This window comes from Bolinopsis microptera, chromosome 1, assembly GCF_026151205.1.
Source record: "Bolinopsis microptera isolate Bmic1 chromosome 1, MBARI_Bmic_1.0, whole genome shotgun sequence".
Lineage (NCBI taxonomy): Eukaryota > Metazoa > Ctenophora > Tentaculata > Lobata > Bolinopsidae > Bolinopsis > Bolinopsis microptera.
In genome coordinates this window covers 22,006,172-22,028,687 of record NC_087072.1, presented here as the reverse complement: position 1 = coordinate 22,028,687, position 22,516 = coordinate 22,006,172, and the positions used below count along the sequence as shown (strand labels likewise).

At 39.7% G+C, this 22,516-nt stretch overlaps 2 protein-coding genes across 2 annotated transcripts; both read right to left on the bottom strand.

Moving 5' to 3' along the window:
* Positions 1 to 2,018: 2,018 nt before the first annotated feature.
* On the bottom strand, positions 2,019 to 3,603 carry LOC134825419 (uncharacterized). The gene is made up of 2 exons (XM_063837628.1): positions 3,513 to 3,603; positions 2,019 to 2,536 (listed from the first exon to the last, which is right to left on the bottom strand). The coding sequence occupies exons 1-2, from the start codon at positions 3,601 to 3,603 to the stop codon at positions 2,019 to 2,021; spliced, it is 609 nt and encodes a 202-aa protein (XP_063693698.1).
* An 18,142-nt stretch (positions 3,604 to 21,745) lies between these two features.
* LOC134824784 (obelin-like) lies at positions 21,746 to 22,385 on the bottom strand. Its single transcript, XM_063836763.1, has one exon. It carries the CDS (start codon positions 22,368 to 22,370, stop codon positions 21,747 to 21,749), a length of 624 nt encoding a protein of 207 aa, XP_063692833.1. The 5' UTR covers positions 22,371 to 22,385; the 3' UTR covers position 21,746.
* Positions 22,386 to 22,516: the final 131 nt, after the last annotated feature.

Sequence of the window (22,516 nt, the reverse complement as noted above, 5' to 3'; positions counted from 1 at the left end):
GGTAAACGAATTTCAAGTAAATCAGGCGTAATACGGGGGAGCAGGTTTGACAATATTCAACATATCACGGTCTCATGATACATTTATGAAATCCTCTCTTCAAACAATTGTCGCACCTCAAAATAATAATGCAGCGTCAATTGTTGCTACTAGTTCTGTGTGTCCGGAGCTTGAGTTCAAGTTGAAAATTAAAAACGGACTTGTGAAATACTATGTAGCATTACTAGACATCAAGTGTAAACAAAAATTGGTCAAGATCTCGCCGTGTCGTAGATTGCTGTTTCAAAGATAACACATATGAAATTATGATAAACATAATAATTCCGGGAGTGATCACGCGGAGATCGGGAGGGTAAGTTGAAATATGATTGTGTAGATTTTGATATAGCAAGTACTTGCTGCAAATTGTGGGACCTATTGCTCTGGGAGGGTCGGGTTCATACATACATGTTACATGGCGAGATCTCCATCCAAAAGGATTAGTCTGCGTCGACTGCGTCATTACTTTGTATTATACAACTTCGGCGGGTAACATTTCTCCATCCCTTTCGGTCTGCAGCTAATCTTCTCATACAATCAATCGTGAGTCCATTACGATCCAATCTCTGCTCAGCATCCTCAATGAATACATCATTTAAGCTCTTCCTAGGCCTGCCTCTTGATCTCTTCCCATGCTTGGGTTTCCATTCAAGTAAATAGTTGGGCAACCGATCTTCAGGCATTCTACTGACATGTCCAAACCAACGCAGCCGTTTTGTTGTTATTATGTCAGCAAGGGCAGTTATTGATGCCCTTCTTAAAACATCCTCATTACTTACTCGATGGAACCACCTCACTCTCAGGATTCTTCTTAAGCAGTACTGATGGAAAGACTCCAATCTTCTTGTCTGCACTTGAGTCGTGTACCATATCTCACATCCATAGGTCAGAATGGTAAGAACAGCTGCGATGTAGATTCGCACTTTGTTGTTAATGCTTATGTTCTTATTCTTCCAAATGTTGTTGAGTTGGTTAAAAGCTCCGGTTGCTTTTCCAATCCTGACACTTATTTCTTTATCAATCTTGCCATCTGATGTAATTTTGGCTCCCAAATAAGTGAATTGAGTGACCTGCTTTGCAGAGTTTCCATCGACAGTTATATCTATGGTCCTATTCTCTGGGAGTGGGTGCTGAGATGTATCTTTCCCAATGACCATGATCTCTGTTTTCTTTGCGTTCATATTTAAACCCCCAAGTCCACAGTATTTCGCAATATTGTCCGTAGTTTCTTGCAGTCCTTCAACAGTGTCATCCATTCCTGCGATGTCATCAGCATAGTCAAGATCAATGACACATTTTTCCGGTTGTCTGGAACTTTGTCTGTACTGAAGTGTAAAACCACGGGATATATTCTTAAACTTCTCTGCAAGTTCTAATCCCCAGTTAAGTACTAGATTAAAAATAGGGGGCCCTTGCACATCACCTTGTCCAGTCCCCGAATCGACATCAAACCATCTTGTCAATTCTCCATTGACACGAACTGCACTTTCAGTTGCTCTAAAGAACGCTTTGAAAACATTGATATATTTTGTCGGAAGACCATAATGTTCAAAAGCTTTCCAAATAAAGTCACGATTGATTGAATCAAAAGCAGCTTTAAAATCAATAAAGTTTATGTACAAAGGGACGTTGAATTCTATACAATTGTGTATTATACAATGAAGTGAGTACAGCTGATCTATACAAGAACGGTTTCTCCTGAAACCACACTGATTCTCTCTGAGTAATTTTTCAAGCCCATTACTCAGTCTTTTTAACAACACAATTTGGAATAACTTTGATATAGTTGAGCGTAAAGTTATACCTCTGTTATTGTTGCAATATGTGAGGTCCCCTTTCTTTGGGATGATGGTGATTATTCCTTTTCTCCAATCATTAGGAATATCCTCACTTTTCCACACAGTTTCAAAAAGATCCTTTAACCAAGGCAGAAGTCCAGGAGAACCGTACTTTAACTGCTCATTTGAAATTTCATCAATTCAAGCACTCTTGCAGTTCTTCAACTTCTTGATAGCTTCCTCAATTTCAAACAAGGACGGTGGTTCATCATCATTACTAAGGTATTCAAAAGAAAGTAACTTTTCATCCTGATCCAATATAGAGAAATCCACCGCATTTGCTGCTGGCGTCAAGAGTTCTTCAAAATATTCGGCCCAGCGATGTGATTGAGCTTCGGGATCTGATATAAGCGTCCCATTCTTATCCCGCACTGCCGCAGATCTGTTTACTCTCTTGTTTGTTAGGGATTTTATTTTCTGCCAAACATCTCTTTGTTGACCCTGCTTGGCAGCATCTTCTAATTCCTCAGCTATTCTAACAGCCCAAGCATTATCATCTCTTTTACAGTTCTGCCTAACAAGACCGTTAATCCGCGAGTACTTAGCACGGTTCTCAGCAGTACTGGGTTTCTTTTTAATCTCCCCTCGTTCTTTTAGGAGATTCTTAGTATCCCTTGAGAGATGTTCTGTTCTCTTTTTCCGGCCCCTTTCACCCAGAACTTCAAATGAAATATCAGTTATTATATCTCTTAAATTTTGCTACTGTTCTTCTAAAGGAGAGTTTCCATGCTCCTGATCGTTGTTATAGTACTCTTCAGCTATTCTGTTACTATATTCCTGGCTCTTAGATCTATCACGCAGGTGCTCTAAAGCAGGCTGTCTTACACGCTTCTTTCTTTTCTGAGGACACTTAAGTTTAATAGATACATATCCTCTAACCAGATAGTGAGTAGTATTTATATCTGCTCCTCTCATGCTCCTGACATCAAGCAAAGAATGGCTCCATCTCGTCGAAATACACATATGGTCAATTTGAGTGACGGTGTTACCATTTGGGGATCTCCATGTTGTCTTGTGGATATCCTTGTGTTCAAAGAGTGTGCCTCCAATCGTCAGCTGGTGCATAGTACAGAAATCTAGCATCCGTTTTCCGTTATCATTTGATTCTGTGTGATATGAGTGTTTTCCTATAACACCAGGGTGAGCATCAGTATCCCTTCCAACACGAGCATTAAAATCTCCTAAAACTATTTTTATATCATGAGCAGGTAGTCCCGATTGAACATCATTCAATTCCTTGTAGAATGAGTCTTTTAAACTGATTTCTGCATCCTCAGTTGGAGCATACACAACTGTAACACTAATGTTGATGTGTTTGCTATGTAAACGGGCAGTCATAACCCGTCCTGATACAGGGGTGTATGATATGAGAGTATTCTTCATCTTTTTGGAAAGAACAACACCAACTCCTTCTCTCCGTACTCCATCGCTCCTGCCAGAATAAACCAAAACAGCCCCATTGCTCAAAGTCTGATCCAGCCATATGTGTTTCAGTTACCCCAAGGAGCTCTAGTCCATAATCATCAACACCTTTTCCTAATTGATACATCTTACTGGAATTACTGACAAGAGAAGTAACATTCCATGTACTGATACAGAGAGGATTCTTTACAATATTTACAGGATTAGACATACTTGACTGTCTGTTTACAAATGACAAATCTGATGAAGGAATTCTGTATTTACAGTGTTTACGTCGGCTCTTACGGAAGTTGCAAACAGACATCAAGCTACTAGGGTCCTTTCGGCTTTGCCTAGTCGCCGTCAGGTCGGGTTCACACCGAGGGATTTATTGCAATAAAAGTCCTCGTGCTCTAATAGTAGAGGCTCTTACGGGCAAAAAGACGTGTTTTCTGCTACGAGTTTAGAGACCTAACCGCTAATTGGACACAATAGTATGATGTCTAAGGATCGATAATATGTTAAGAAGTATAAATTTGGCCTTATTAGTCACGTGCTATACCAATGCGCGTTTTAAACTTTGACAGTCTATTACTCTAAGGCAAATAGAGAAATTATATTCATATTTTGTCAGCAATAAGATCACATTATTTTCTATTTGGTGTGAAAATATGAGCTAGAACAGACATAATATCGCTGAGTTATAGCTGTTTGAAATTTATGATGAACGCGCGGGTGCCAATTGATAACAACTAAATGCTTTTGCGCGTAGTGCGCGTCGAAAATTTGGCAAAAACGCTTGCGGAGTGACAATATTCAAACTTCGATAAAGTATATGAAGTGGATACTTCTCGGAAAGGAAAAATTTAGGCAAACACGATGTGACTATTTTTGGGTTGATTTAATACAACTGCAAAAAAATATTCAAACTTCAAGCAAAAAAGTCAAAATTTTTACCACTTTTTTTTGGGTTTTCGCCTGCACTAAAATAGAGGGATTTTTAAAATTTTTTAACCATCTTGTGCGGCTGTCTTTTAGCTACCTTTATGCAAATTTTGCCGACATGCCAACAAAATTAACTTGCTCAAATTATCAAAAAACATGCTTTTTTGGCCTATTTTTGGCCCCAAAATCGGTTTTTTTGCAATTTTAACGGTGCTAACTCAGTCCAATCATTTTTAAACTACTTTTAATCGATTCTACGGTCAAAAATACGTCTAGTAAGGTGTATCTGGGGTCCCTAGCGTATCGAGCAGACAATGCCCGTAAGAGCCTCTACTATAAAAAAGATCACACACATCAACTGCTCGGGACAGTTTTGTGTGCCCCGTGAACAGAATATTCGCTACAAAATAAAAATATACTTACATCTGAGATGTCTTGTTCCAGTCCGAGAGTCAGGTGTGAAACTAAACAATCGAACTCAACAACAAATGAACTTGATTCACGATGTCAATCCTTCGCAGCTCGGTGAGGCACAGTGGTGCATCTCGCCGATCTACCGAAGGTTGCGAGAAGCATTATTTGATGCGCGCGCGACCCAGTAGTGCATCGCGCTACAACAAATGAACGATCTCTCGAGGGTCCCCGGAGCCCGTTACGAGGATATTTCACACCTGGCTCACAGAGAGCCCGTTCCAGGGGAGTGCCCGTTGCTGTGGTGATTGTTGTTGCGATTATTTGCCCCTGGTTCCCGGGGCAGTTCCCCAGCTCCCCGGGGCAGTTCCCAAGCTCCCCGGGGCAGTTCCCCAGCTCCCCGGGGCCGCTCCCGGGGGCAGCTCAGCCCGGGGAGGCCCCGGGGGCAGTTCACACCTAGGTGTCCGCCGGTCAGGTGTATGTATATTTACTACTTCACGTGACAGTCGAGTGTAGACTGTTATTAATCATCATCCAAAAACAGTAATGGTTTCACTTCTTCAGAAGGTCATCATTCCATGTATAGTCATGAATTGATTAATCACTCTACCTACATGCACTCGACTGTCACTGTCAGTGTCACGTGACTTTTCAACCCGTTCTCTAGCTGGCCCTGAACGACTATTCAAAACCCTAACCCTTTATTAATTTGATCCGGGATCCCAACCCTAACCCTAACCCAATCCTTAAGTTTAACTAAACTAACTAACTAAACAAAAGCATATGCTGAAACCCTAACCCTAACGAGAAATTACATTGTCATTAACTCATAGTTGGTTCGTGCGCACTAAACGCACTTTTAAAAGTAAAACCGAACGCACTTAACGCACGAACATTTTTTTATTAAACGCACTTTTAAATCTGTTTCTAACAAATCAGTACCGGGGCTTGCCAGAATACTGCACGTGTGCGAACTAAAGTCTTAAACGGTTATCTGCGCAATTATATCATGATCAGTGCATCTGAAAAGACTGGTCTGCACGTGATAGTTCATGTAGGAATGAAGAATTTTTAAACATTTATTTCTAATTATGTGATAACTGATATTTAACAGTCATAAAAGATTTTTAATTGTTTCCAAAAAACCTCGTAATGTGAAGGCAGACGCACGTAACGCACTTTACCGCACTTAAACGCACGAAAAAATCTTCACGAACTAAACGCACTTTTCCTGGAAAAGTAACGCACGAACCAACTATGGATTAACTTTCTTATACGGTCATATCACGTGATCGAGACAGTTTTTGGCCAATATCTCGCCAGGGGAGCATTTTAACCCTATTGTATGTCATGGGGGTGATTCAGAATCAGCGTCCGAAAATACATCGATTCTATTTGGTTCCATGACTTTCGGGGGCCCTTTTAGAACAATCTCGAAGATTAATTCATTATATTGACGATGTCAATTCTTCGCAGCTCGGCGAGGTCCAGTGGCCAGTACATCGCGCTACAAATACAATCTCGAAAATCGACTGTAAAGTGATTTAGCACGCTCGGGTCATGCGAAAGTAAAAAATTCATTAAAAAGACAAAAAGCAAAGTAGGAAGAACAAAGGACAGCTGCACTGGTAAAATAATTTTAGGGAACAACAAGTGACCGTTTTCATATTACGTCAAATCCAGATTTTGGCATTTTCAAAATTCTCCTCTACAGCCACTTTATATTACTGTTACACATGGGCTATTGCGTCGAAATTATTTTAGCGTAAGCTTTTTTTTCTTCCCCTAGGCTGGCTTACATAATATGGGAACGATACCTGATAGATCTCGATGAAGTATTCTTGTATCCAAATTTAACGCTTTAATGCATCATAGTCGACTATCACTATTCAAATTCCAATACAGTGTCGATAATAACGCTTCAAGTATTTTCGAACACATAAAACTTAAACATGCAACATGGTTTCTCCCTAAATCACGGCCTGCATCGTAAAAATGCGGAAACTGTGGAATGTGGATGCGGATGGAAGCTGTGGCAATTATAGCGTAGATTATAGGATATATATAATGCACGCGGGGGGGGGGGGGGGGGGGGGGGGGGGCAGTATTAGTATATACTAATAGTAGTATAGTATTAGTGGTATAGTATAAGTCAAGTATAGTATTAGTAGCAGCTACTAGAACGAACAATATGAATAAATTTAAGATATCTTATAGTTAATAGCTTATACCTTATCAAATATGGTCGTATAACTATAAGGCCTAAGGAAGGTAATCGTTGAATGTTAATCATCCTTCTTCACTTCAAGTTTTTAAAAAACTTTTACTGGTTTGATAATTTCAAACCAGTAAAAGTATGACTTTAAATGGCCGTTGAGCATTCAAAAAGAAACTTGATAGTTTGATCCACGATTTGTACCTCTTTTCGCGCGCGAAAATAGTTTCATCCTGCATCCGGTGCAGCTTTTTTGAACGAGGAAGAACAGCGAGCGTGCTGCCGTGCTAAAAGTAAATCACTCTACACCCCCCTCTGACAGTTGAAAGCACTTTGTATTTTTGAAAATGAATGCTGATTCCGAATCACCCCACATGACATATGTTTATAATAATGCTCCCCTGGCGAGATATTTGATATACGTTGCATGCCAATTTTCACAAATGAACTTTCATTTTTGCATTTATTTGATAGTTTGGATAGTCGGATCGAGCTAAATTTTATTGACTTGTGTTTGGCCATTCGAATTAAGATTGTCCTGAAAAAAATTAGAACTGTACTAGCTTCTCAGATGACCGAGATATAAGGCATAACGAGTTTATTCATTACGTGTGATCAGGTGATCGGTTCACCTAATCACGTGATTAGGTGACCCCGTTAACCACCCCGTTGAACATTATGGGAATTGTTAAGGGTGTCCAATTAAGGTGTCGTGTCACGGTGTCACATAATCACCCAGTCAATTTTGTTAACGAGATACAGAAGATGCTTGATAACATCGTCATTTCTAATCCGTTTTGGCTTTGCCTCATGTTTTCAGATCATATGCATAATGCAACAGTTAATACTCTATCGTATCTGAAAATAGTAGGCGTTCAGCATGTTCAGAAAAAACAATATAGGTGTTTTAATATTGAATGGGCGTGGTCTAAAATATTCGAATTTTCAAATTTTGACGACGGAATCCATGAATTAGCAATTACAGTATGCCATCTGCAAAGCAACAGCTCTCAAATATAAAACACGGCGGAGCTATTAAGCCTAAGGCCAACGTATGTACACTGACTCTTGGCCCATCCTGTATCATCATCCGAAGAAAATACCGATTCAAGCCATTAGAAAACAATTAAATTTTTTTGGTCCTTTGTGTTTGATTCGAATCAGACAATCTCTAGATTTTGATAAATCTGAAAGCTTTGTTCTCTTTTTCAAAATGTTTACATAAAATTTTTTGTTGGCCCCTTATTTGAGACTCTTGCCAAACATGGTTGCCGGTTGGTAAGAGTCTCAAATAAGGGGCCATCTACTTAGGACGTCCGGCAAATAGTGAGGGGGGGGGGAAGTTTTGGAATTTCGGACAAATCCGGACAAGGGGAGGGGGAGGGGTGGTTTCTGAAATCCGGACGTCCGGAAATTTTGACAAAATTAACAAAAAAGTTCCATTTATTTCAACTCTTTGAATTTTATTTCAACTCTTGAAATTTGATAAACAATGAATTTGAGTTGGTTTTATTTTTACTCTTAAAAGTAGCTGGAAATCCGGACGTCCGGGGGAGGGGCCGGGTGGTTTTGAAAATTCGGACACACCCGGAAAGGGGAGGGGGTGGTCTAAAAATCTGCGATTTTGGCGGACGTCCTAAGTAGATGGCCCCTAATCGATTTCGAGCAAAGCCATTTTAAAGCTAGAATTTATCCTATTCAAAAAACCTATTTTTCATAAAAAGAAAGATATATGCACCAATATATTCTACAAAACAATGAAAGCCGAACTTTGTACTTATTTCAAATGTCTCCAAAATGATGAAGCCCGCAGCGTTTAATTGGTTTTACAGACCAACGTCGCGACTTCGCGGTGTTCCTCAACATTTAGAACATGTCAGACTTATTCTTAAAGTTGCGAAACCAAAGGTCCGCACTATATGGTGTTACCAGACTAAGTACAAAGAGGTTAAATGCTTCTGCACCGCATTTTATATACGACTATTTACTACGAATATTTAAAGCTAAAATTGTTTGAAATGATATATTCATATTTTGCGATCTTACTTAATGACAAAGGGAGTGTTAGGAGAGATGATACGAGTGTTACGACTGTGTTTCCTCCTGCAACTCCTCCTTGAGAGGGGTACCACATGTGAGACTGAGGTAATAGAGTTCTACAACTTCCTGCAGCTGTCATGTAAAAACACTTCCTCCTTGGTGATGAAATGCCCGTTCTCCAGCGAGACCTACTTCCTCAGAACCACGTACCTGGGACGGTTGAGGCAGGTGACAGTTAATGGAACCTGCTCCAATGACCCCATCTCCTACCAGGCTTGTGGACTGAGGGGATACTCTGATTTCCTTAACTTCCGGAAAACCACCGACTCGTTCTATCAGGAAGAACGCAGGACCTTCTGCGGGTTCGTGTGTGATACAATGAAGCAGGACATACTGGCGCCTGGTAACATCTGGTACATCCCAAATTCAGGGAAGTATGGCATGCACTCAGACACAATGGATATTAGAGCGAGCTGGTTAAAGTTCTGCGATGGAACGGAGGACTGCAAAAACACTGAAATTGACGAGGAAGGCTGTTTTAGCGACATGTATACTGTGAGGACGGGCGGAGTGCTTGAGGCGAGTAAGATCTGTGACGGCGAGTGTGAAAGATTCACGTTCTTTGATAACATTGACTACTGTGAAGATGAGGCTTATTGTAACGGATTCACGTACGGAATTTATTGTGATGCCGATACCAGGTATATTTCACCCATGGACATGAGATGTAATCAGTTGTCCTGTGATGAAGAGAGTACTGGGGTGAGTCTGTGCGATCAAGAGAACGTTACAGCCTGTACTAGGGGAGATTTGGTGGTTCCCCTTCTCAACTCAACTCGCTGCTTTACCTTATCAGACCCACCAATGTGTGATAACGGGCTGGATCAGACCAACTGTTCAGACCCCTCCAGAGTAGTCCTCAGTTGTGAAATTAACGGCTACATTTCCACAGTATCCAGAACTGCGGTGTGTACCAAACAGAGTAAGTTTCTCCCTCAACTCTGTGATAATGGACTAGACAAGCTATGTGTGGAGACGAGTATTTCCTGTTTGCTACACAAACACCAGCTGTGTGACGGAAGGGTGGACTGTCCTGATAATACTGATGAATTGGGAGCTCCTTGTCTAAAGAGAACTGTCTGCACCTGCAACAGACCCTTCAGTTTGAATACTAGCTCAATAAATGTAGTGAACTTTCCTCTGGCGTGGGTTAATGATGGTGTGGAAGACTGTCAGAGTAGTGAGGACGAGAATGAACAGTGGCCTACTTGTGGAACCGGCATCACCATGAGGTACAGGGGGATGGAAGAGATGTGCAGTGAAGTGTATCTCTGTGCTTCAGGCTCATTTGTAGAGTTACCAAGTTTGTGCGACAAAGTGGAGACGTGTGGTAACGAGATCAGGGTGTGTCAGATCTCCAGTAACACGGTTAGCACTTCCAACAGAGTGGTCTCAATTGAAGGATCCATCACCACTCCTAAAGTTGTTATCTTCCCAAGTTGCCTGGAAGGTCTCATAGAAATCGAAAGGTTCCAAAACTCACTTTGTAGAAGAGTACCATTCAAGCTTAAGAACTATGAGTTCTTGGGTAAAACTAGTTCAACAGAAGTAGTAGCTCCCGCGAGACGGCTCAGCTGTGACTATATGTTTGGCGAAGCGTATGTTTATCTGAGCTGTACAAGTCAGTGTATCAACTCTAGCTGTCCTCTTACTAAACCAGTGCAGCACAGCTCCTGTGCCAACCAGTTCCCCGGTAGGATATACTCTATCAGGAACAATTCAGAGATCACCTTCGCAGTTAGATCCAGAGACCATCTCTACCACAACGACTTCTTTGTGTGTGATAACAGCTACTGCGTTCCTTTTGAACATGTATGTAACCTGGTCGACAACTGCGGAGATGGTTCGGATGAGAGACAATGTACCAACAATTTCCTCTGCGTCTCTCAGGACTATCTTGCTCTGTCCCAGAAATGTGACGGTAGTATCGACTGTCCGGACACGTCTGACGAGTGTAATGATGAGTGTGGGAGACAGATCATCAACACGATTTATTTAAAGATCACCGCAGCGGTCATCGGAATACTAGCCATGGCTCTAAACTTTTTTGCTATGTCACAGTCACTGTTTGGAAAATGGGAGAGTAAACATGTAAATTCAGTGACGAACAAGGTTTTTATTGTGCTGATAGGATTGGGAGACCTCCTGACAGGGGTGTACTTGGTTGTTTTGTCTGGACTTGACATTTATTACGGCAAGACGTTCTGCATATTTCAGGTAGAGTGGTTGACCAGCAAAGTCTGCAGCCTGATAGGGGTGGGCAGCACTATAGGTTCCCAGATTTCAATTCTCTCCATGACAGCATTGAGTATCATCCGCTACCGCTCTGTTAACTCTTTTACAGCTCCCAGAGATGTGAGTTGTAGATTCTGGGTTAAGATGTCTCTGATCTGTGCGGTTATATTTTTGGCATCAGTAGCCATGGCGGTCCTGCCTCTTCTCCCAGTCATGGAGGATTTCTTTGTGAATGGACTGGTGTATGACCAACACATCCGACTTTTTGTTGGAAGTAAAAGTAAAAGCGCCCATTTCAGTATCTTCCAGGAATACTTTGGTCGGATGAAGAAGAAGGTATTAAAATGGTCTGTGATAAACGAGCTAGTAGACACAATGTTCTCACGAGATCATGGTGGGATAAGGCGACATCCCCTAAGATTCTACGGTAATGACCCAGTCTGTCTGTTCAAATATTTCGTAACTAACGAGGATCCTCAGCGAGTCTTTGTATGGTCAGTTTTATTAGTGAACTTTATTTGCATCTTCATAATAACCTCCTCTTATGTTCTGATAAACTTAATAACTGCACCCTCTTCAAACCTAGTTGCCGATGATAGGTCCAAGAAGCGTCTGCGCAAACAACACCGGAAAATGCAGAGGAAGATTGCAATATTAATAACGACTGATCTTGTGTGCTGGTGTCCTTTCTTAGCTATCTGCATTCTACATTCCTTTGAAGTTCTAGATGCCACTCCATTGTACTCTTACTTTTCAATACTTGTTTTGCCCATAAACTCTGCCATCAATCCGGTGCTTTACAACGAGACTATAAATTCGTCGCTTCACGAAGCGGTTGAAAAAATTAAAAAAACTTGTAATAAAACCTTACATTCTGTAAGCGTACTTGTCCGAAGGGGAAGGCAGGGTCAGGATGCTACTGTGGAAACTATAGAAATGGATGTTATGAATGCAAGTGAGGTAAATAAACCAATACTTATAATCACTTTAAGTCATTATATTTCATAAAATCACCTAATCACTCACTAATTTCGTTATGATAGGTTATAATCAACATTACTAATACTATAACTAGCTTAGAAATCGAACCTGACCTTACTTTCACTTACCTTACCGGACTTTGTTTGGACGGACATTAAATGAACAGACATTAATATGAACGCTAGAAGGCATTCAAAACCATCAAAAATCCGAATTTTTTCATCTTTTTTTGACGTTTAAAAAAATTTTTAGCAAATGATTTTTAAATCCATTTTTCATACAGTAAGCAATAAAAGCAGTCGTTGAGCAGTAAAATTGTTGAAATATGTGTACATGATCAGTGTCTTATCACAATGCTGGCAAGCATAACCGTTGCCCTTATATTCACAACACTATGTACCCCCTATACTATTATATCCCCTTTATTGTTTTCCAGGCATTAAGACTCATCGAAAGTAGTTCAGCAGGTATATTTAAGTTCAAAACATTCTAATTCAATGTTAAAGATGACAGGAATAAGAAATAGTTATGTGGAGGTTTTTAAGAAATTTGCGCAAAATACGCGCCAGCATGTTATACGAAATTAGGTAAAAAACCCAAAATCGCCATATTCAGGTGCCTTAAAAACCATGTTAAAATTGAGTTAGAGATCTGAAACTTTGCAGAGCGTCTAGACCTTGTCCAAATCGACTGTAAAAAAATTTCATGTTGCAGGAGTATCGGGAAGTGGGTTTTCTGGAACCCCTGTTTTACAACAGATTGTCGTGAAGCTATATATATATAGACGCTTTTGCAGTAAATTGTAGCCTACATTTAAGTGTCCGTAGATTCAAAAGTATAAAAGATACAGTCATTTCGAACCACAGGTTTTAAAGATAATTGTTTATACTTTAGTTTACATTATATCGAAAAATAATTTATCGTCATCATCATCACTTGATGACGTCATCAATTTAAGTGTTTTTAAAACTTGATTTTTGACAAAATAACAACTTTTCAAATCGATTTTAAAGCATTAAGGAGTAATTTTATTCAAAATCTGAGGACATTTTCATCTTAGATAATTGTTCAAGCATTCTGAAAATCTACCGGAAAGTTTTCCTACCTTGCTCCTTCATAAAGATATTCGCTATTGAAGTTTGTGCTTTTTTGAAGAATAATTTTATAAAAACACAAAAGTTGTGAATTAGTATTCTCTACTGTTGGGCCATCCCTTGGGTTGTGGAGCTCAATTTTGCTTTCTAAAGGTCTAAATTGTGTTATAGGCTAGTTTTAAAGTTGAAAATCGAAAAGTTGCACACGTGGGGACACGCCCAAATTCATTTAAAATAGCTAAAATCACTAAAAATTGTTATTTTCACGATTTTTACCAACTTTGGAGTCCCGTTGTGATCCAAGTTCTTTTTGAAATCTTCTGAAACTTGTCATGCTTATCAAACTATATATTAAATAACACTATGCAAAAATTTATGGTGATTCAATATTTTATGCGCACGCAACGTCCGCTCAAAGTTTGCACGTGCGAAAGGTGAGAATTTTGCTCATTCGTGATTTCGAATATATTCTGCTTTCCCACGATATTAAAATGGCATTATATATGAATTTAATGCCAACTTGAATGAGTAAAAAGTGCTATATTCAGTCTGTTAATGTTATTGACAGATATGCCTACCTAAACACAAGGAAACGTTTTCAAAGGTAAAATTTCGAAATCGTTGAAATTACCTCCTTATTAAGTTTCGACTGTGTAAATTATCCTGACATTATAATCAAAAAGAGATGATATTTGACCAAAACCCATAATCATGGGTAGAGTGAACCGCTGCCAGTGTCTCTCTTTTCCAAACAAAAGAAAATGATATTAATTTGAGGAACCGTCTGCAAATGCAAATTGATACCGAGAATGAAATCGGTCGCTCGCTTTTCCCATTCATTCACGGCTTACGTATTGTAATAAAGCTTATTGAATGGGAAAAGCGAGCGACCGATTTCATTCTCGGTATCAATTTGCATTTGCAGACGGTTCCTCAAATTAATATCATTTTCTTTTGTTTGGAAAAGAGAGACACTGGCAGCGGTTCACTCTACCCATGATTATGGGTTTTGGTCAAATATCACATATAAACTTCATCAAATGGGTTCGAAATGGAAAAAGTTTTGAAAAAAATTCAACGGACTTTAACTTGGACGGACCTTAAATGAACGGAGTTTATTTGAACGGAAATTAAGATGAATGCTAGGGCCTCCAGCGTTCAATTAATGTCCGTCCAAATAAGGTCCGATAAGGTAGTTATTTATCAGTTATTTTAGAATATATATTCGCATTTATCCACACTATATTTACATTACACGTACAACGTGATATCGTTATCAGTGCAGTGTGTACAACACCAACTACACCGATCAATTGCCAATCTGCGAAACATTTTAATTATTATTATCACTTCGAGATGGCCAGGCCTACTCTCATGCTGTCTATATGTGATGATTAACTCTGAAAAACTAGGGACAACTGGGGAATGATCCCAGAACCTCGAGATTTCGCGTCTCTTGCTCTACCAATTGAGGTTCTGGGATCATTCCCCAGTTGTCCCTAGTTTTTCAGAGTTAATCATCACATATAGACAGCATGAGAGTAGGCCTGGCCATCTCGAAGTGATAATAATAATTAAAATGTTTCGCAGATTGGCAATTGATCGGTGTAGTTGGTGTTGTACACACTGCACTGATAACGATATCACGTTGTACGTGTAATGTAAATATAGTGTGGATAAATGCGAATATATATTCTAAAATAACTGATAAATGATATTCCACACAAAGCATGAAATTGTGCTGTATATGAGTGGTGATTTCGCTCTGAGAATCAGGGTCAGTAGCTCAATTGGTAGAGCAAGAGACGCGAAATCTCGAGGTTCTGGGATCATTCCCCAGTTGTCCCTAGTTTTTCAGAGTTAATCATCACATATAGACAGCATGAGAGTAGGCCTGGCCATCTCGAAGTGATAATAATAATTAAAATGTTTCGCAGATTGGCAATTGATCGGTGTAGTTGGTGTTGTACACACTGCACTGATAACGATATCACGTTGTGCGTGTAATGTAAATATAGTGTGGATAAATGCGAATATATATTCTAAAATAACTGATAAATGATATTCCACACAAAGCATGAAATTGTGCTGTATATGAGTGGTGATTTCGCTCTGAGAATCAGGGTCAGTAGCTCAATTGGTAGAGCAAGAGACGCGAAATCTCGAGGTTCTGGGATCATTCCCCAGTTGTCCCTAGTTTTTCAGAGTTAATCATCACATATAGACAGCATGAGAGTAGGCCTGGCCATCTCGAAAAGGTAGTTATTATTTGACCCAAAATTCCCAAAGGTAGCCTTTTAAAAGTTTAAATATAAAATTGTGTTCCAAAGTCCAAACCCAATCTTTCCTATGTTAGAACCTCTTTCTGAACAACACTTCTGTTAGACAGAGCGAGCCACCATCCTTACCATTCAGTACAGCAACACTGAATAAATCATACGGTCTGATGCGGGACCGGGACCATGATAGATCATGCATATTTCACTATACACGGAGTCTTGCGAATGTTAAGGGCTACCATCTAGTTAACATACTCACGGGATTAATGAATTATTTAATCGATTACATCGGCTACCTGACTGTCAGGATAGGCAAGGACCTATAATACCGGATATGTTTGCTAGCTCGGTGACACTGATCGGTCTAGTTTGAGGGAAGGAGGCATAGTTCACACCCGGGGTAGTGTCGTTGAGTGATAAACTAGCGGATGTGTCGATTGTGGGATTGTCAGTATATGGGTTATTTGCGATTACGTCAATTCAGTCACCTGATTTGTGGTTATTGCGATTTAATGGTTTGCTTTAGAGTTTGAAGTGTTGTTCGAACGTTTCAATTTGGTATTCACCCGCTCTTCTTGAATTTCTGGGTTCTCAAATTATAATATTATCTGATATTTAAATGACAATTGATGATTGATCCTCAATGGGGTCTAACTAGGATAATTAAAACCTAATGAGTATTTTAAAAGTTGAAGAAAAGAAGTGAAGATGCACGCGGCAGTGCAGATTCTGATGGAGGAGCAGGAGTTGCAGGGCCCATCTGAAAAGGTGACAGTCCAAGCAATCTCAGACGAGCCCAGGTACCTGCTTTTACATTAACGGTGATAGGTACAAATGCAAAGTATCCAATAGGTGTAAGGACCAATATTATTTTCAATAAGAAAATAATATTGAATATCCTGATGGGTACGTATATGGGCCTACTAGTATAACTATAGTGCACCGATTTCAATCGGCGGTTTTTTAGAAAATCGTCAATAAGTTCAGCCGATAAAAGTACCCATAAAAATCAAACCGATCATTACCAGACCATTCAATGTTTCGAGTGGTAATAACGTGATGAGGCCCTTCATTATTATTATCGGAGATCTCAACCGCAAATTCTAAATCGTTCCATTATATGGTATGCAATTTTGGGGCGTTTTTTCCAAATAATGAACCATCACATAATAAACACAGGTTGAAACGGCTGCTGAAGGGCATGGTCCACAACCCGAACGTGCGCAGTCCTCTGCTAAACCTTGCTGCCGGAAGGAATGCAGACTCGGATGACAATATCCAGGACATTCCTGATCTACACAATCCAAGAGCTAGTCTTCAGGTGAGTTGGGAGCAGTGACTCTACCTTCCAACTATGAAATGTTTGATGACATTCTTATTTTGGTCGTATGACAAATGTAGCTGGTAGCACTGCAGAGAACATGATATAAATTGGGAATTTTCAGAAACCACATGAAAAAGATGCCAATATTAGCTACATTTAATGTGGGTCTAGTGACTAGACCCACATTAAATGTAGCCAATATTGGCATTTTTCATGTGGTTTCTACTTCTTCCATCTTCCTGTACCATCCAAATGGCCTAACGACAGTTGCGTGAGTTGCGCCCCCTTGAGATCCAGTTCCCACACATTCACAGGTTCCAAATCAGTGAAATGATCTGATTCGTAATATCAGATTCTCAAAACGACAGTGCGCCCCAGGTTCACTGCTTAACATTATCTGATCTGGTGAGCTTACTGGATCTGGCACTAAGTCTAGTATTGAGCATTCGCTTCCACTTAGAATTTAAATGCAAAGTTAACAGGCCTATAACTCTATAAAGCCACCCGACCAAGAATACTTGTACTTTAGGGCTATTCGAGACTAAGAAGTCACTACTGATTACCATTTAGATAAGTAGATAGCTTGGCCTGTGGTATGACTCCCGCAAAAAAGCGTAAGCGTCAAATTACGTTTTTTTACAAGGTCTGTAAAGGTCGACCAGTGCGACTCAATATGTACTTAGCTACTTGTTCAAAGTACCCAAGTACTTTGGATACGATCGGGTGAGAAAGAGCGCAACTATCTGGCAGCCATCCAAATTAATGATTATCGAGTACACCAATTTGACTGATGATACTGCCTCTGCTATGAACTGACACTGACAGGACTGTCTGTCAGACTGACAGGACTATATTTGTCTCTTACTCCGCAGAACGCAAACATCTGATTCAAATTAATCCATCTTGAGATTGCAAATGATAGATTTAATGAAATGAGGTCTCCCGCTCCCCAGTTCATTGCCCCTGGATCACAGCAAATTCAACTGTAGATTTCTCATTTCTACCTTCAATTCTTCAAAATTTGCAACATTTTATAGTCCAGTAATATTTACGACACTTTGTTAAGGACTTTATCTCTAAAACGATTATCCGCTAATTGAACCAAACAATGCCGAGGACATAACAGTGGTACACCGAACCACGGAAACTTTACGCTGTACTGAATTTCTGGCGATTAGACACAATCTCAAATCTAAATCGTAGCTAATTTGTAATTTAGTAATTTGGTAACATGTGAATTCATGAATATGACCTCTATTTATTTGTGGAAGTTGTTTTGTTGCACACTACACATGCTGTGACTGTGTTTACCGCGAACGATTGCAATTCATTGCTAGTCTCACTTTAATTGCGATTGTCTGTTTTGCAAATGGCTCCCATTTGCAATAGCTCGCAATTGTAAATCTTAAAAGTCAAATGTGACATCGTGAAGAATGTTGGTATGTTGTATTGTACTCTCTGTGATGCTTGTGGAGAGACTTGCTCAGTTGTTTCTGGCTAGTGGAGTTAAAATGAATATCTTTTGCATATTTTAGTCCCACTTCACGAGTCGTGGAGCTGAAGCTATAAAAGTGTGAGCCAAGAAAAAGTAAGAATGTTTCCATCCCTTGGTCCGTCGTCATGCGATCACTGAAGTTGCATGCTTGCTGGCCTGGGTACTGGACCTTCTTTATCCCCGGCAAAGAGATGTGTTGTAGTTAGGAGTATGGTATGTGTTGTAGTTAAGAGTCTGGTATGTGTTGTAGTTAGGAGTCTGGTATGTGTTGTAGTTAAGGTAAATTTGTTGATTGGATGTGGTCTGTATAATAATGTAGTTTTTATTAAATACTTTTCAAATTTTACAGAGTACAGCAATAGATGAATATAAAATAGAATCGTTCAAAATATCGCCCCCATCTGTAAAATATGATGGGCACCCAAACACGGTAAACACATAGTGAACTATGTCGCAGTAACTTGGACCCATTACATCGAATTAATCTAAATCCAAAAATTTATGAAAAACTATTTAATAACAAACAAATCCATGGTGAATAACTGTGGATATAGAGTCAAAATTGGTATTTCAATACGTCAAATTTCAGATACATTAGATACAGGTCTGATATGGTCATTAATGTGTGAGAAGGAGTGCGGGTGAAGTGTGATATGATGTTGAAAGTATAGGAAGGTAGATAAAAAAATGAATAAAACAAAAATAATAATAATATGGGGAGCAGTAAGAGTTAAGAGTATGGTATGTGTTGTAGTTAAGAGTATGGTATGTGTTGTAGGTAAGAGTCTGGTATGTGTTGTAGTTAAGAGTCTGGTATGTGTTGTAATTAAGAGTCTGGTATGTGTTGTAGTTAGGAGTCTGGTATGTGTTGTAGTTAGAGGTATGGTATGTGTTCTAGTTAAGAGTATGGTATGTGTTGTAGTTAAGAGTCTGGTATGTGTTGTAGTTAAGAGTCTGGTATGTGTTGTAATTAAGAGTCTGGTATGTGTTGTAGTTAAGAGTCTGGTATGTGTTGTAATTAAGAGTCTGGTATGTGTTGTAGTTAAGAGTCTGGTATGTGTTGCAGTTAGAGGTATGGTATGTGTTGTAGTTAGAGGTATGGTATGTGTTGTAGTTAAGAGTCTGGTATGTGTTGTAGTTAAGAGTATGGTATGTGTTGTAGTTAAGAGTCTGGTATGTGTTGCAGTTAGGAGTCTGGTATGTGTTGTAATAAAGAGTCTGGTATGTGTTGTAATTAAGAGTCTGGTATGTGTTGTAGTTAGGACTCTGGTATGTGTTGTAGTTAGAGGTATGGTATGTGTTCTAGCTAAGAGTATGGTATGTGTTGTAATTAAGAGTCTGGTATGTGTTGTAGTTAAGAGTCTGGTATGTGTTGCAGTTAGAGGTATGGTATGTGTTGTAGTTAGAGGTATGGTATGTGTTGTAGTTAGAGTCTGGTATGTGTTGTAGTTAAGAGTCTGGTATGTGTTGTAGTTAAGAGTCTGGTATGTGTTGCAGTTAGGAGTCTGGTATGTGTTGTAATAAAGAGTCTGGTATGTGTTGTAATTAAGAGTCTGGTATGTGTTGTAGTTAGGACTCTGGTATGTGTTGTAGTTAGAGGTATGGTATGTGTTCTAGTTAAGAGTATGGTATGTGTTGTAGTTAAGAGTCTGGTATGTGTTGTAATTAAGAGTCTGGTATGTGTTGTAGTAAGGAGTCTGGTATGTGTTGTAGTTAGGAGTCTGGTATGTGTTGTAGTTAGAGGTATGGTATGTGTTCTAGTTAAGAGTCTGGTATGTGTTGCAGTTAGGAGTCTGGTATGTGTTGTAATAAAGAGTCTGGTATGTGTTGTAATTAAGAGTCTGGTATGTGTTGTAGTTAGGACTCTGGTATGTGTTGTAGTTAGAGGTATGGTATGTGTTCTAGTTAAGAGTATGGTATGTGTTGTAGTTAAGAGTATGGTATGTGTTGTAGTTAAGAGTCTGGTATGTGTTGTAGTTAAGAGTCTGGTATGTGTTGTAATTAAGAGTCTGGTATGTGTTGTAGTTAGGAGTCTGGTATGTGTTGTAGTTAGAGGTATGGTATGTGTTCTAGTTAAGAGTATGGTATGTGTTGTAGTTAAGAGTCTGGTATGTGTTGTAATTAAGAGTCTGGTATGTGTTGTAGTAAGGAGTCTGGTATGTGGTGTAATTAAGAGTCTGGTATGTGTTGTAGTTAAGAGTATGGTATGTGTTGTAGTTAGCAGTCTGGTATGTGTTGTAGTTAAGAGTCTGATATGTGTTGTAGTTAAGGTAATGTCGTTGATTGGATGCGGTCAGTATAATCAGGGATCTGTGTATTGTAACGATAACAATTAGGGTTCCTGTTGAGGCACACACCCGATATCTAATAGGTATTCACTGGTAGTGGCTAATGCGCAGTAACTTTTAACTGATCGGATCGGCCTCTCTTGTTAACCGCCGATAAACGTTTAGCCCTCCGGGTTGTTGCACATTATACCGCCTAGTCAGTATTACCGTATGTTGGAGATACAGTTAATCCGCATCTTCAGTCGCGGTTTTTGTGCATCAAAGGAGAATTCTATATGCAGTTTATAGGCCATAGATTATCGTAAAAAATACAGAATTTTGGTCTATAAATTCAGTCGACAGTAGTGGTCTATGACCTTATGGGCATGAAAGCCGGGCCGACTATAGCTCAATGATCCAAAAACCACAATTCTATCCAGTTAGACTTCTTTATACCCAATATTCGGGTAACAAAACAATCGATATCTTACGAACGTTCACTTTTGTTGCATCAGCTAAGAGAGCTTTTGATGGCTTTTGAAACGTTAGGTAGTCTTTTTACTTGAACATCCATCTGAATAAGCTCTTATATTCTTATTAAAATTCCTCTGTAGATGACCTCGTCTTATTTGACGGACAGTCCTAAGGATGACACCGCCAGATTATCATCACAGGTAACACACAAATAACTTTCACAAAGTTTTATCAAACTTTGGCTACATTCCTCCCAATGATGTGAAACTAATGACCTCTGTGACTCTATTTCAGAAGAAGCTGCCGCTAGCTGGTAAAGTGAGCTACAGCAAGACCAAGAGTTCTGGGTCAGTTCCAGTGCTACCTACGGTTCCAGCGGGACTAGACGGCGACAAAAGGGTTTGTCCTGTTGTTAAATCATGTTATTTTATGATGCTGCGCCCCACTTAGCAAGTTATAAACAGAGAATACAAATTTTTTTTCAAAAAGAAATAAGGTGTACACTGTACAACATTCAATTAGGGAAAATTTATTAATTAAAATGTAAATCGAGTTTTGCAAATTCGATAGGTCTCGGACAATCTATCATATTCATAATAAATTACATGTACAGATTGATAAATAGAGATAAATTTCGGATAATATTGTTCAGTATTTGTATCCGTAAACACCATCCCACTGGGGATCGTAGGGCTCCATCCAGAACTTTCTGAAAAGATGCACCAGCTCTGATCGTTCCAGTCGTCCACTCTTGTCAGTGTCAGCCTTCTCGAAGAAGGTATAAGCAGCCTCTTGGGGCACATCAAAGGCTTTCATCATGGTCTTAAGCTCTGCAATATCGACGGTACCATCACCGTCATCATCCAGGACATCGTAGTAGGCGTTGGAGAGTAGGGCAATCATGGAGGGTTCACCACGTCGTCCCCTTTCTCTCTCGGCCTCAGCGAAGACCCTGTTGGCCTCTACCCAGTCCTCTCGAGTCAGGCCGGTCTCTGGATGTACTCCTTTGTTGAGGAAGAAAATGTGGACAGCCTCTCTCATCTTCTCGACCTGTTCGTCAGTAGCGTTGACCAACTGCCTCATCCTGTCGGGCCAGTAGAGGATCTCTTCCATCATCATCTTGCCGTCACTGTCGAGGTCGAAGGTGTCGAATCTCTTGTAGAGTCGTTGGAGCATCTTTGGGTGAACGTCCTCAACGTTGTACTGCCAGCCGTTTCCGACACTCCTCAGGTAACTGTAGCTCTCGTTGTTTTGCTCGTTGAGTCCAGGCATCTTTTGACGGAATTGAATCTTCAGCTAAAGTAGAGAGGGATTATTAGAGAATGGAAAAAACTGCAAGTGGTGCTTTTCATATCTTGAATCAAATGGTATATAATATGAGTAGAAATTTGGCATCACAAATAAGGTATCAATGATAT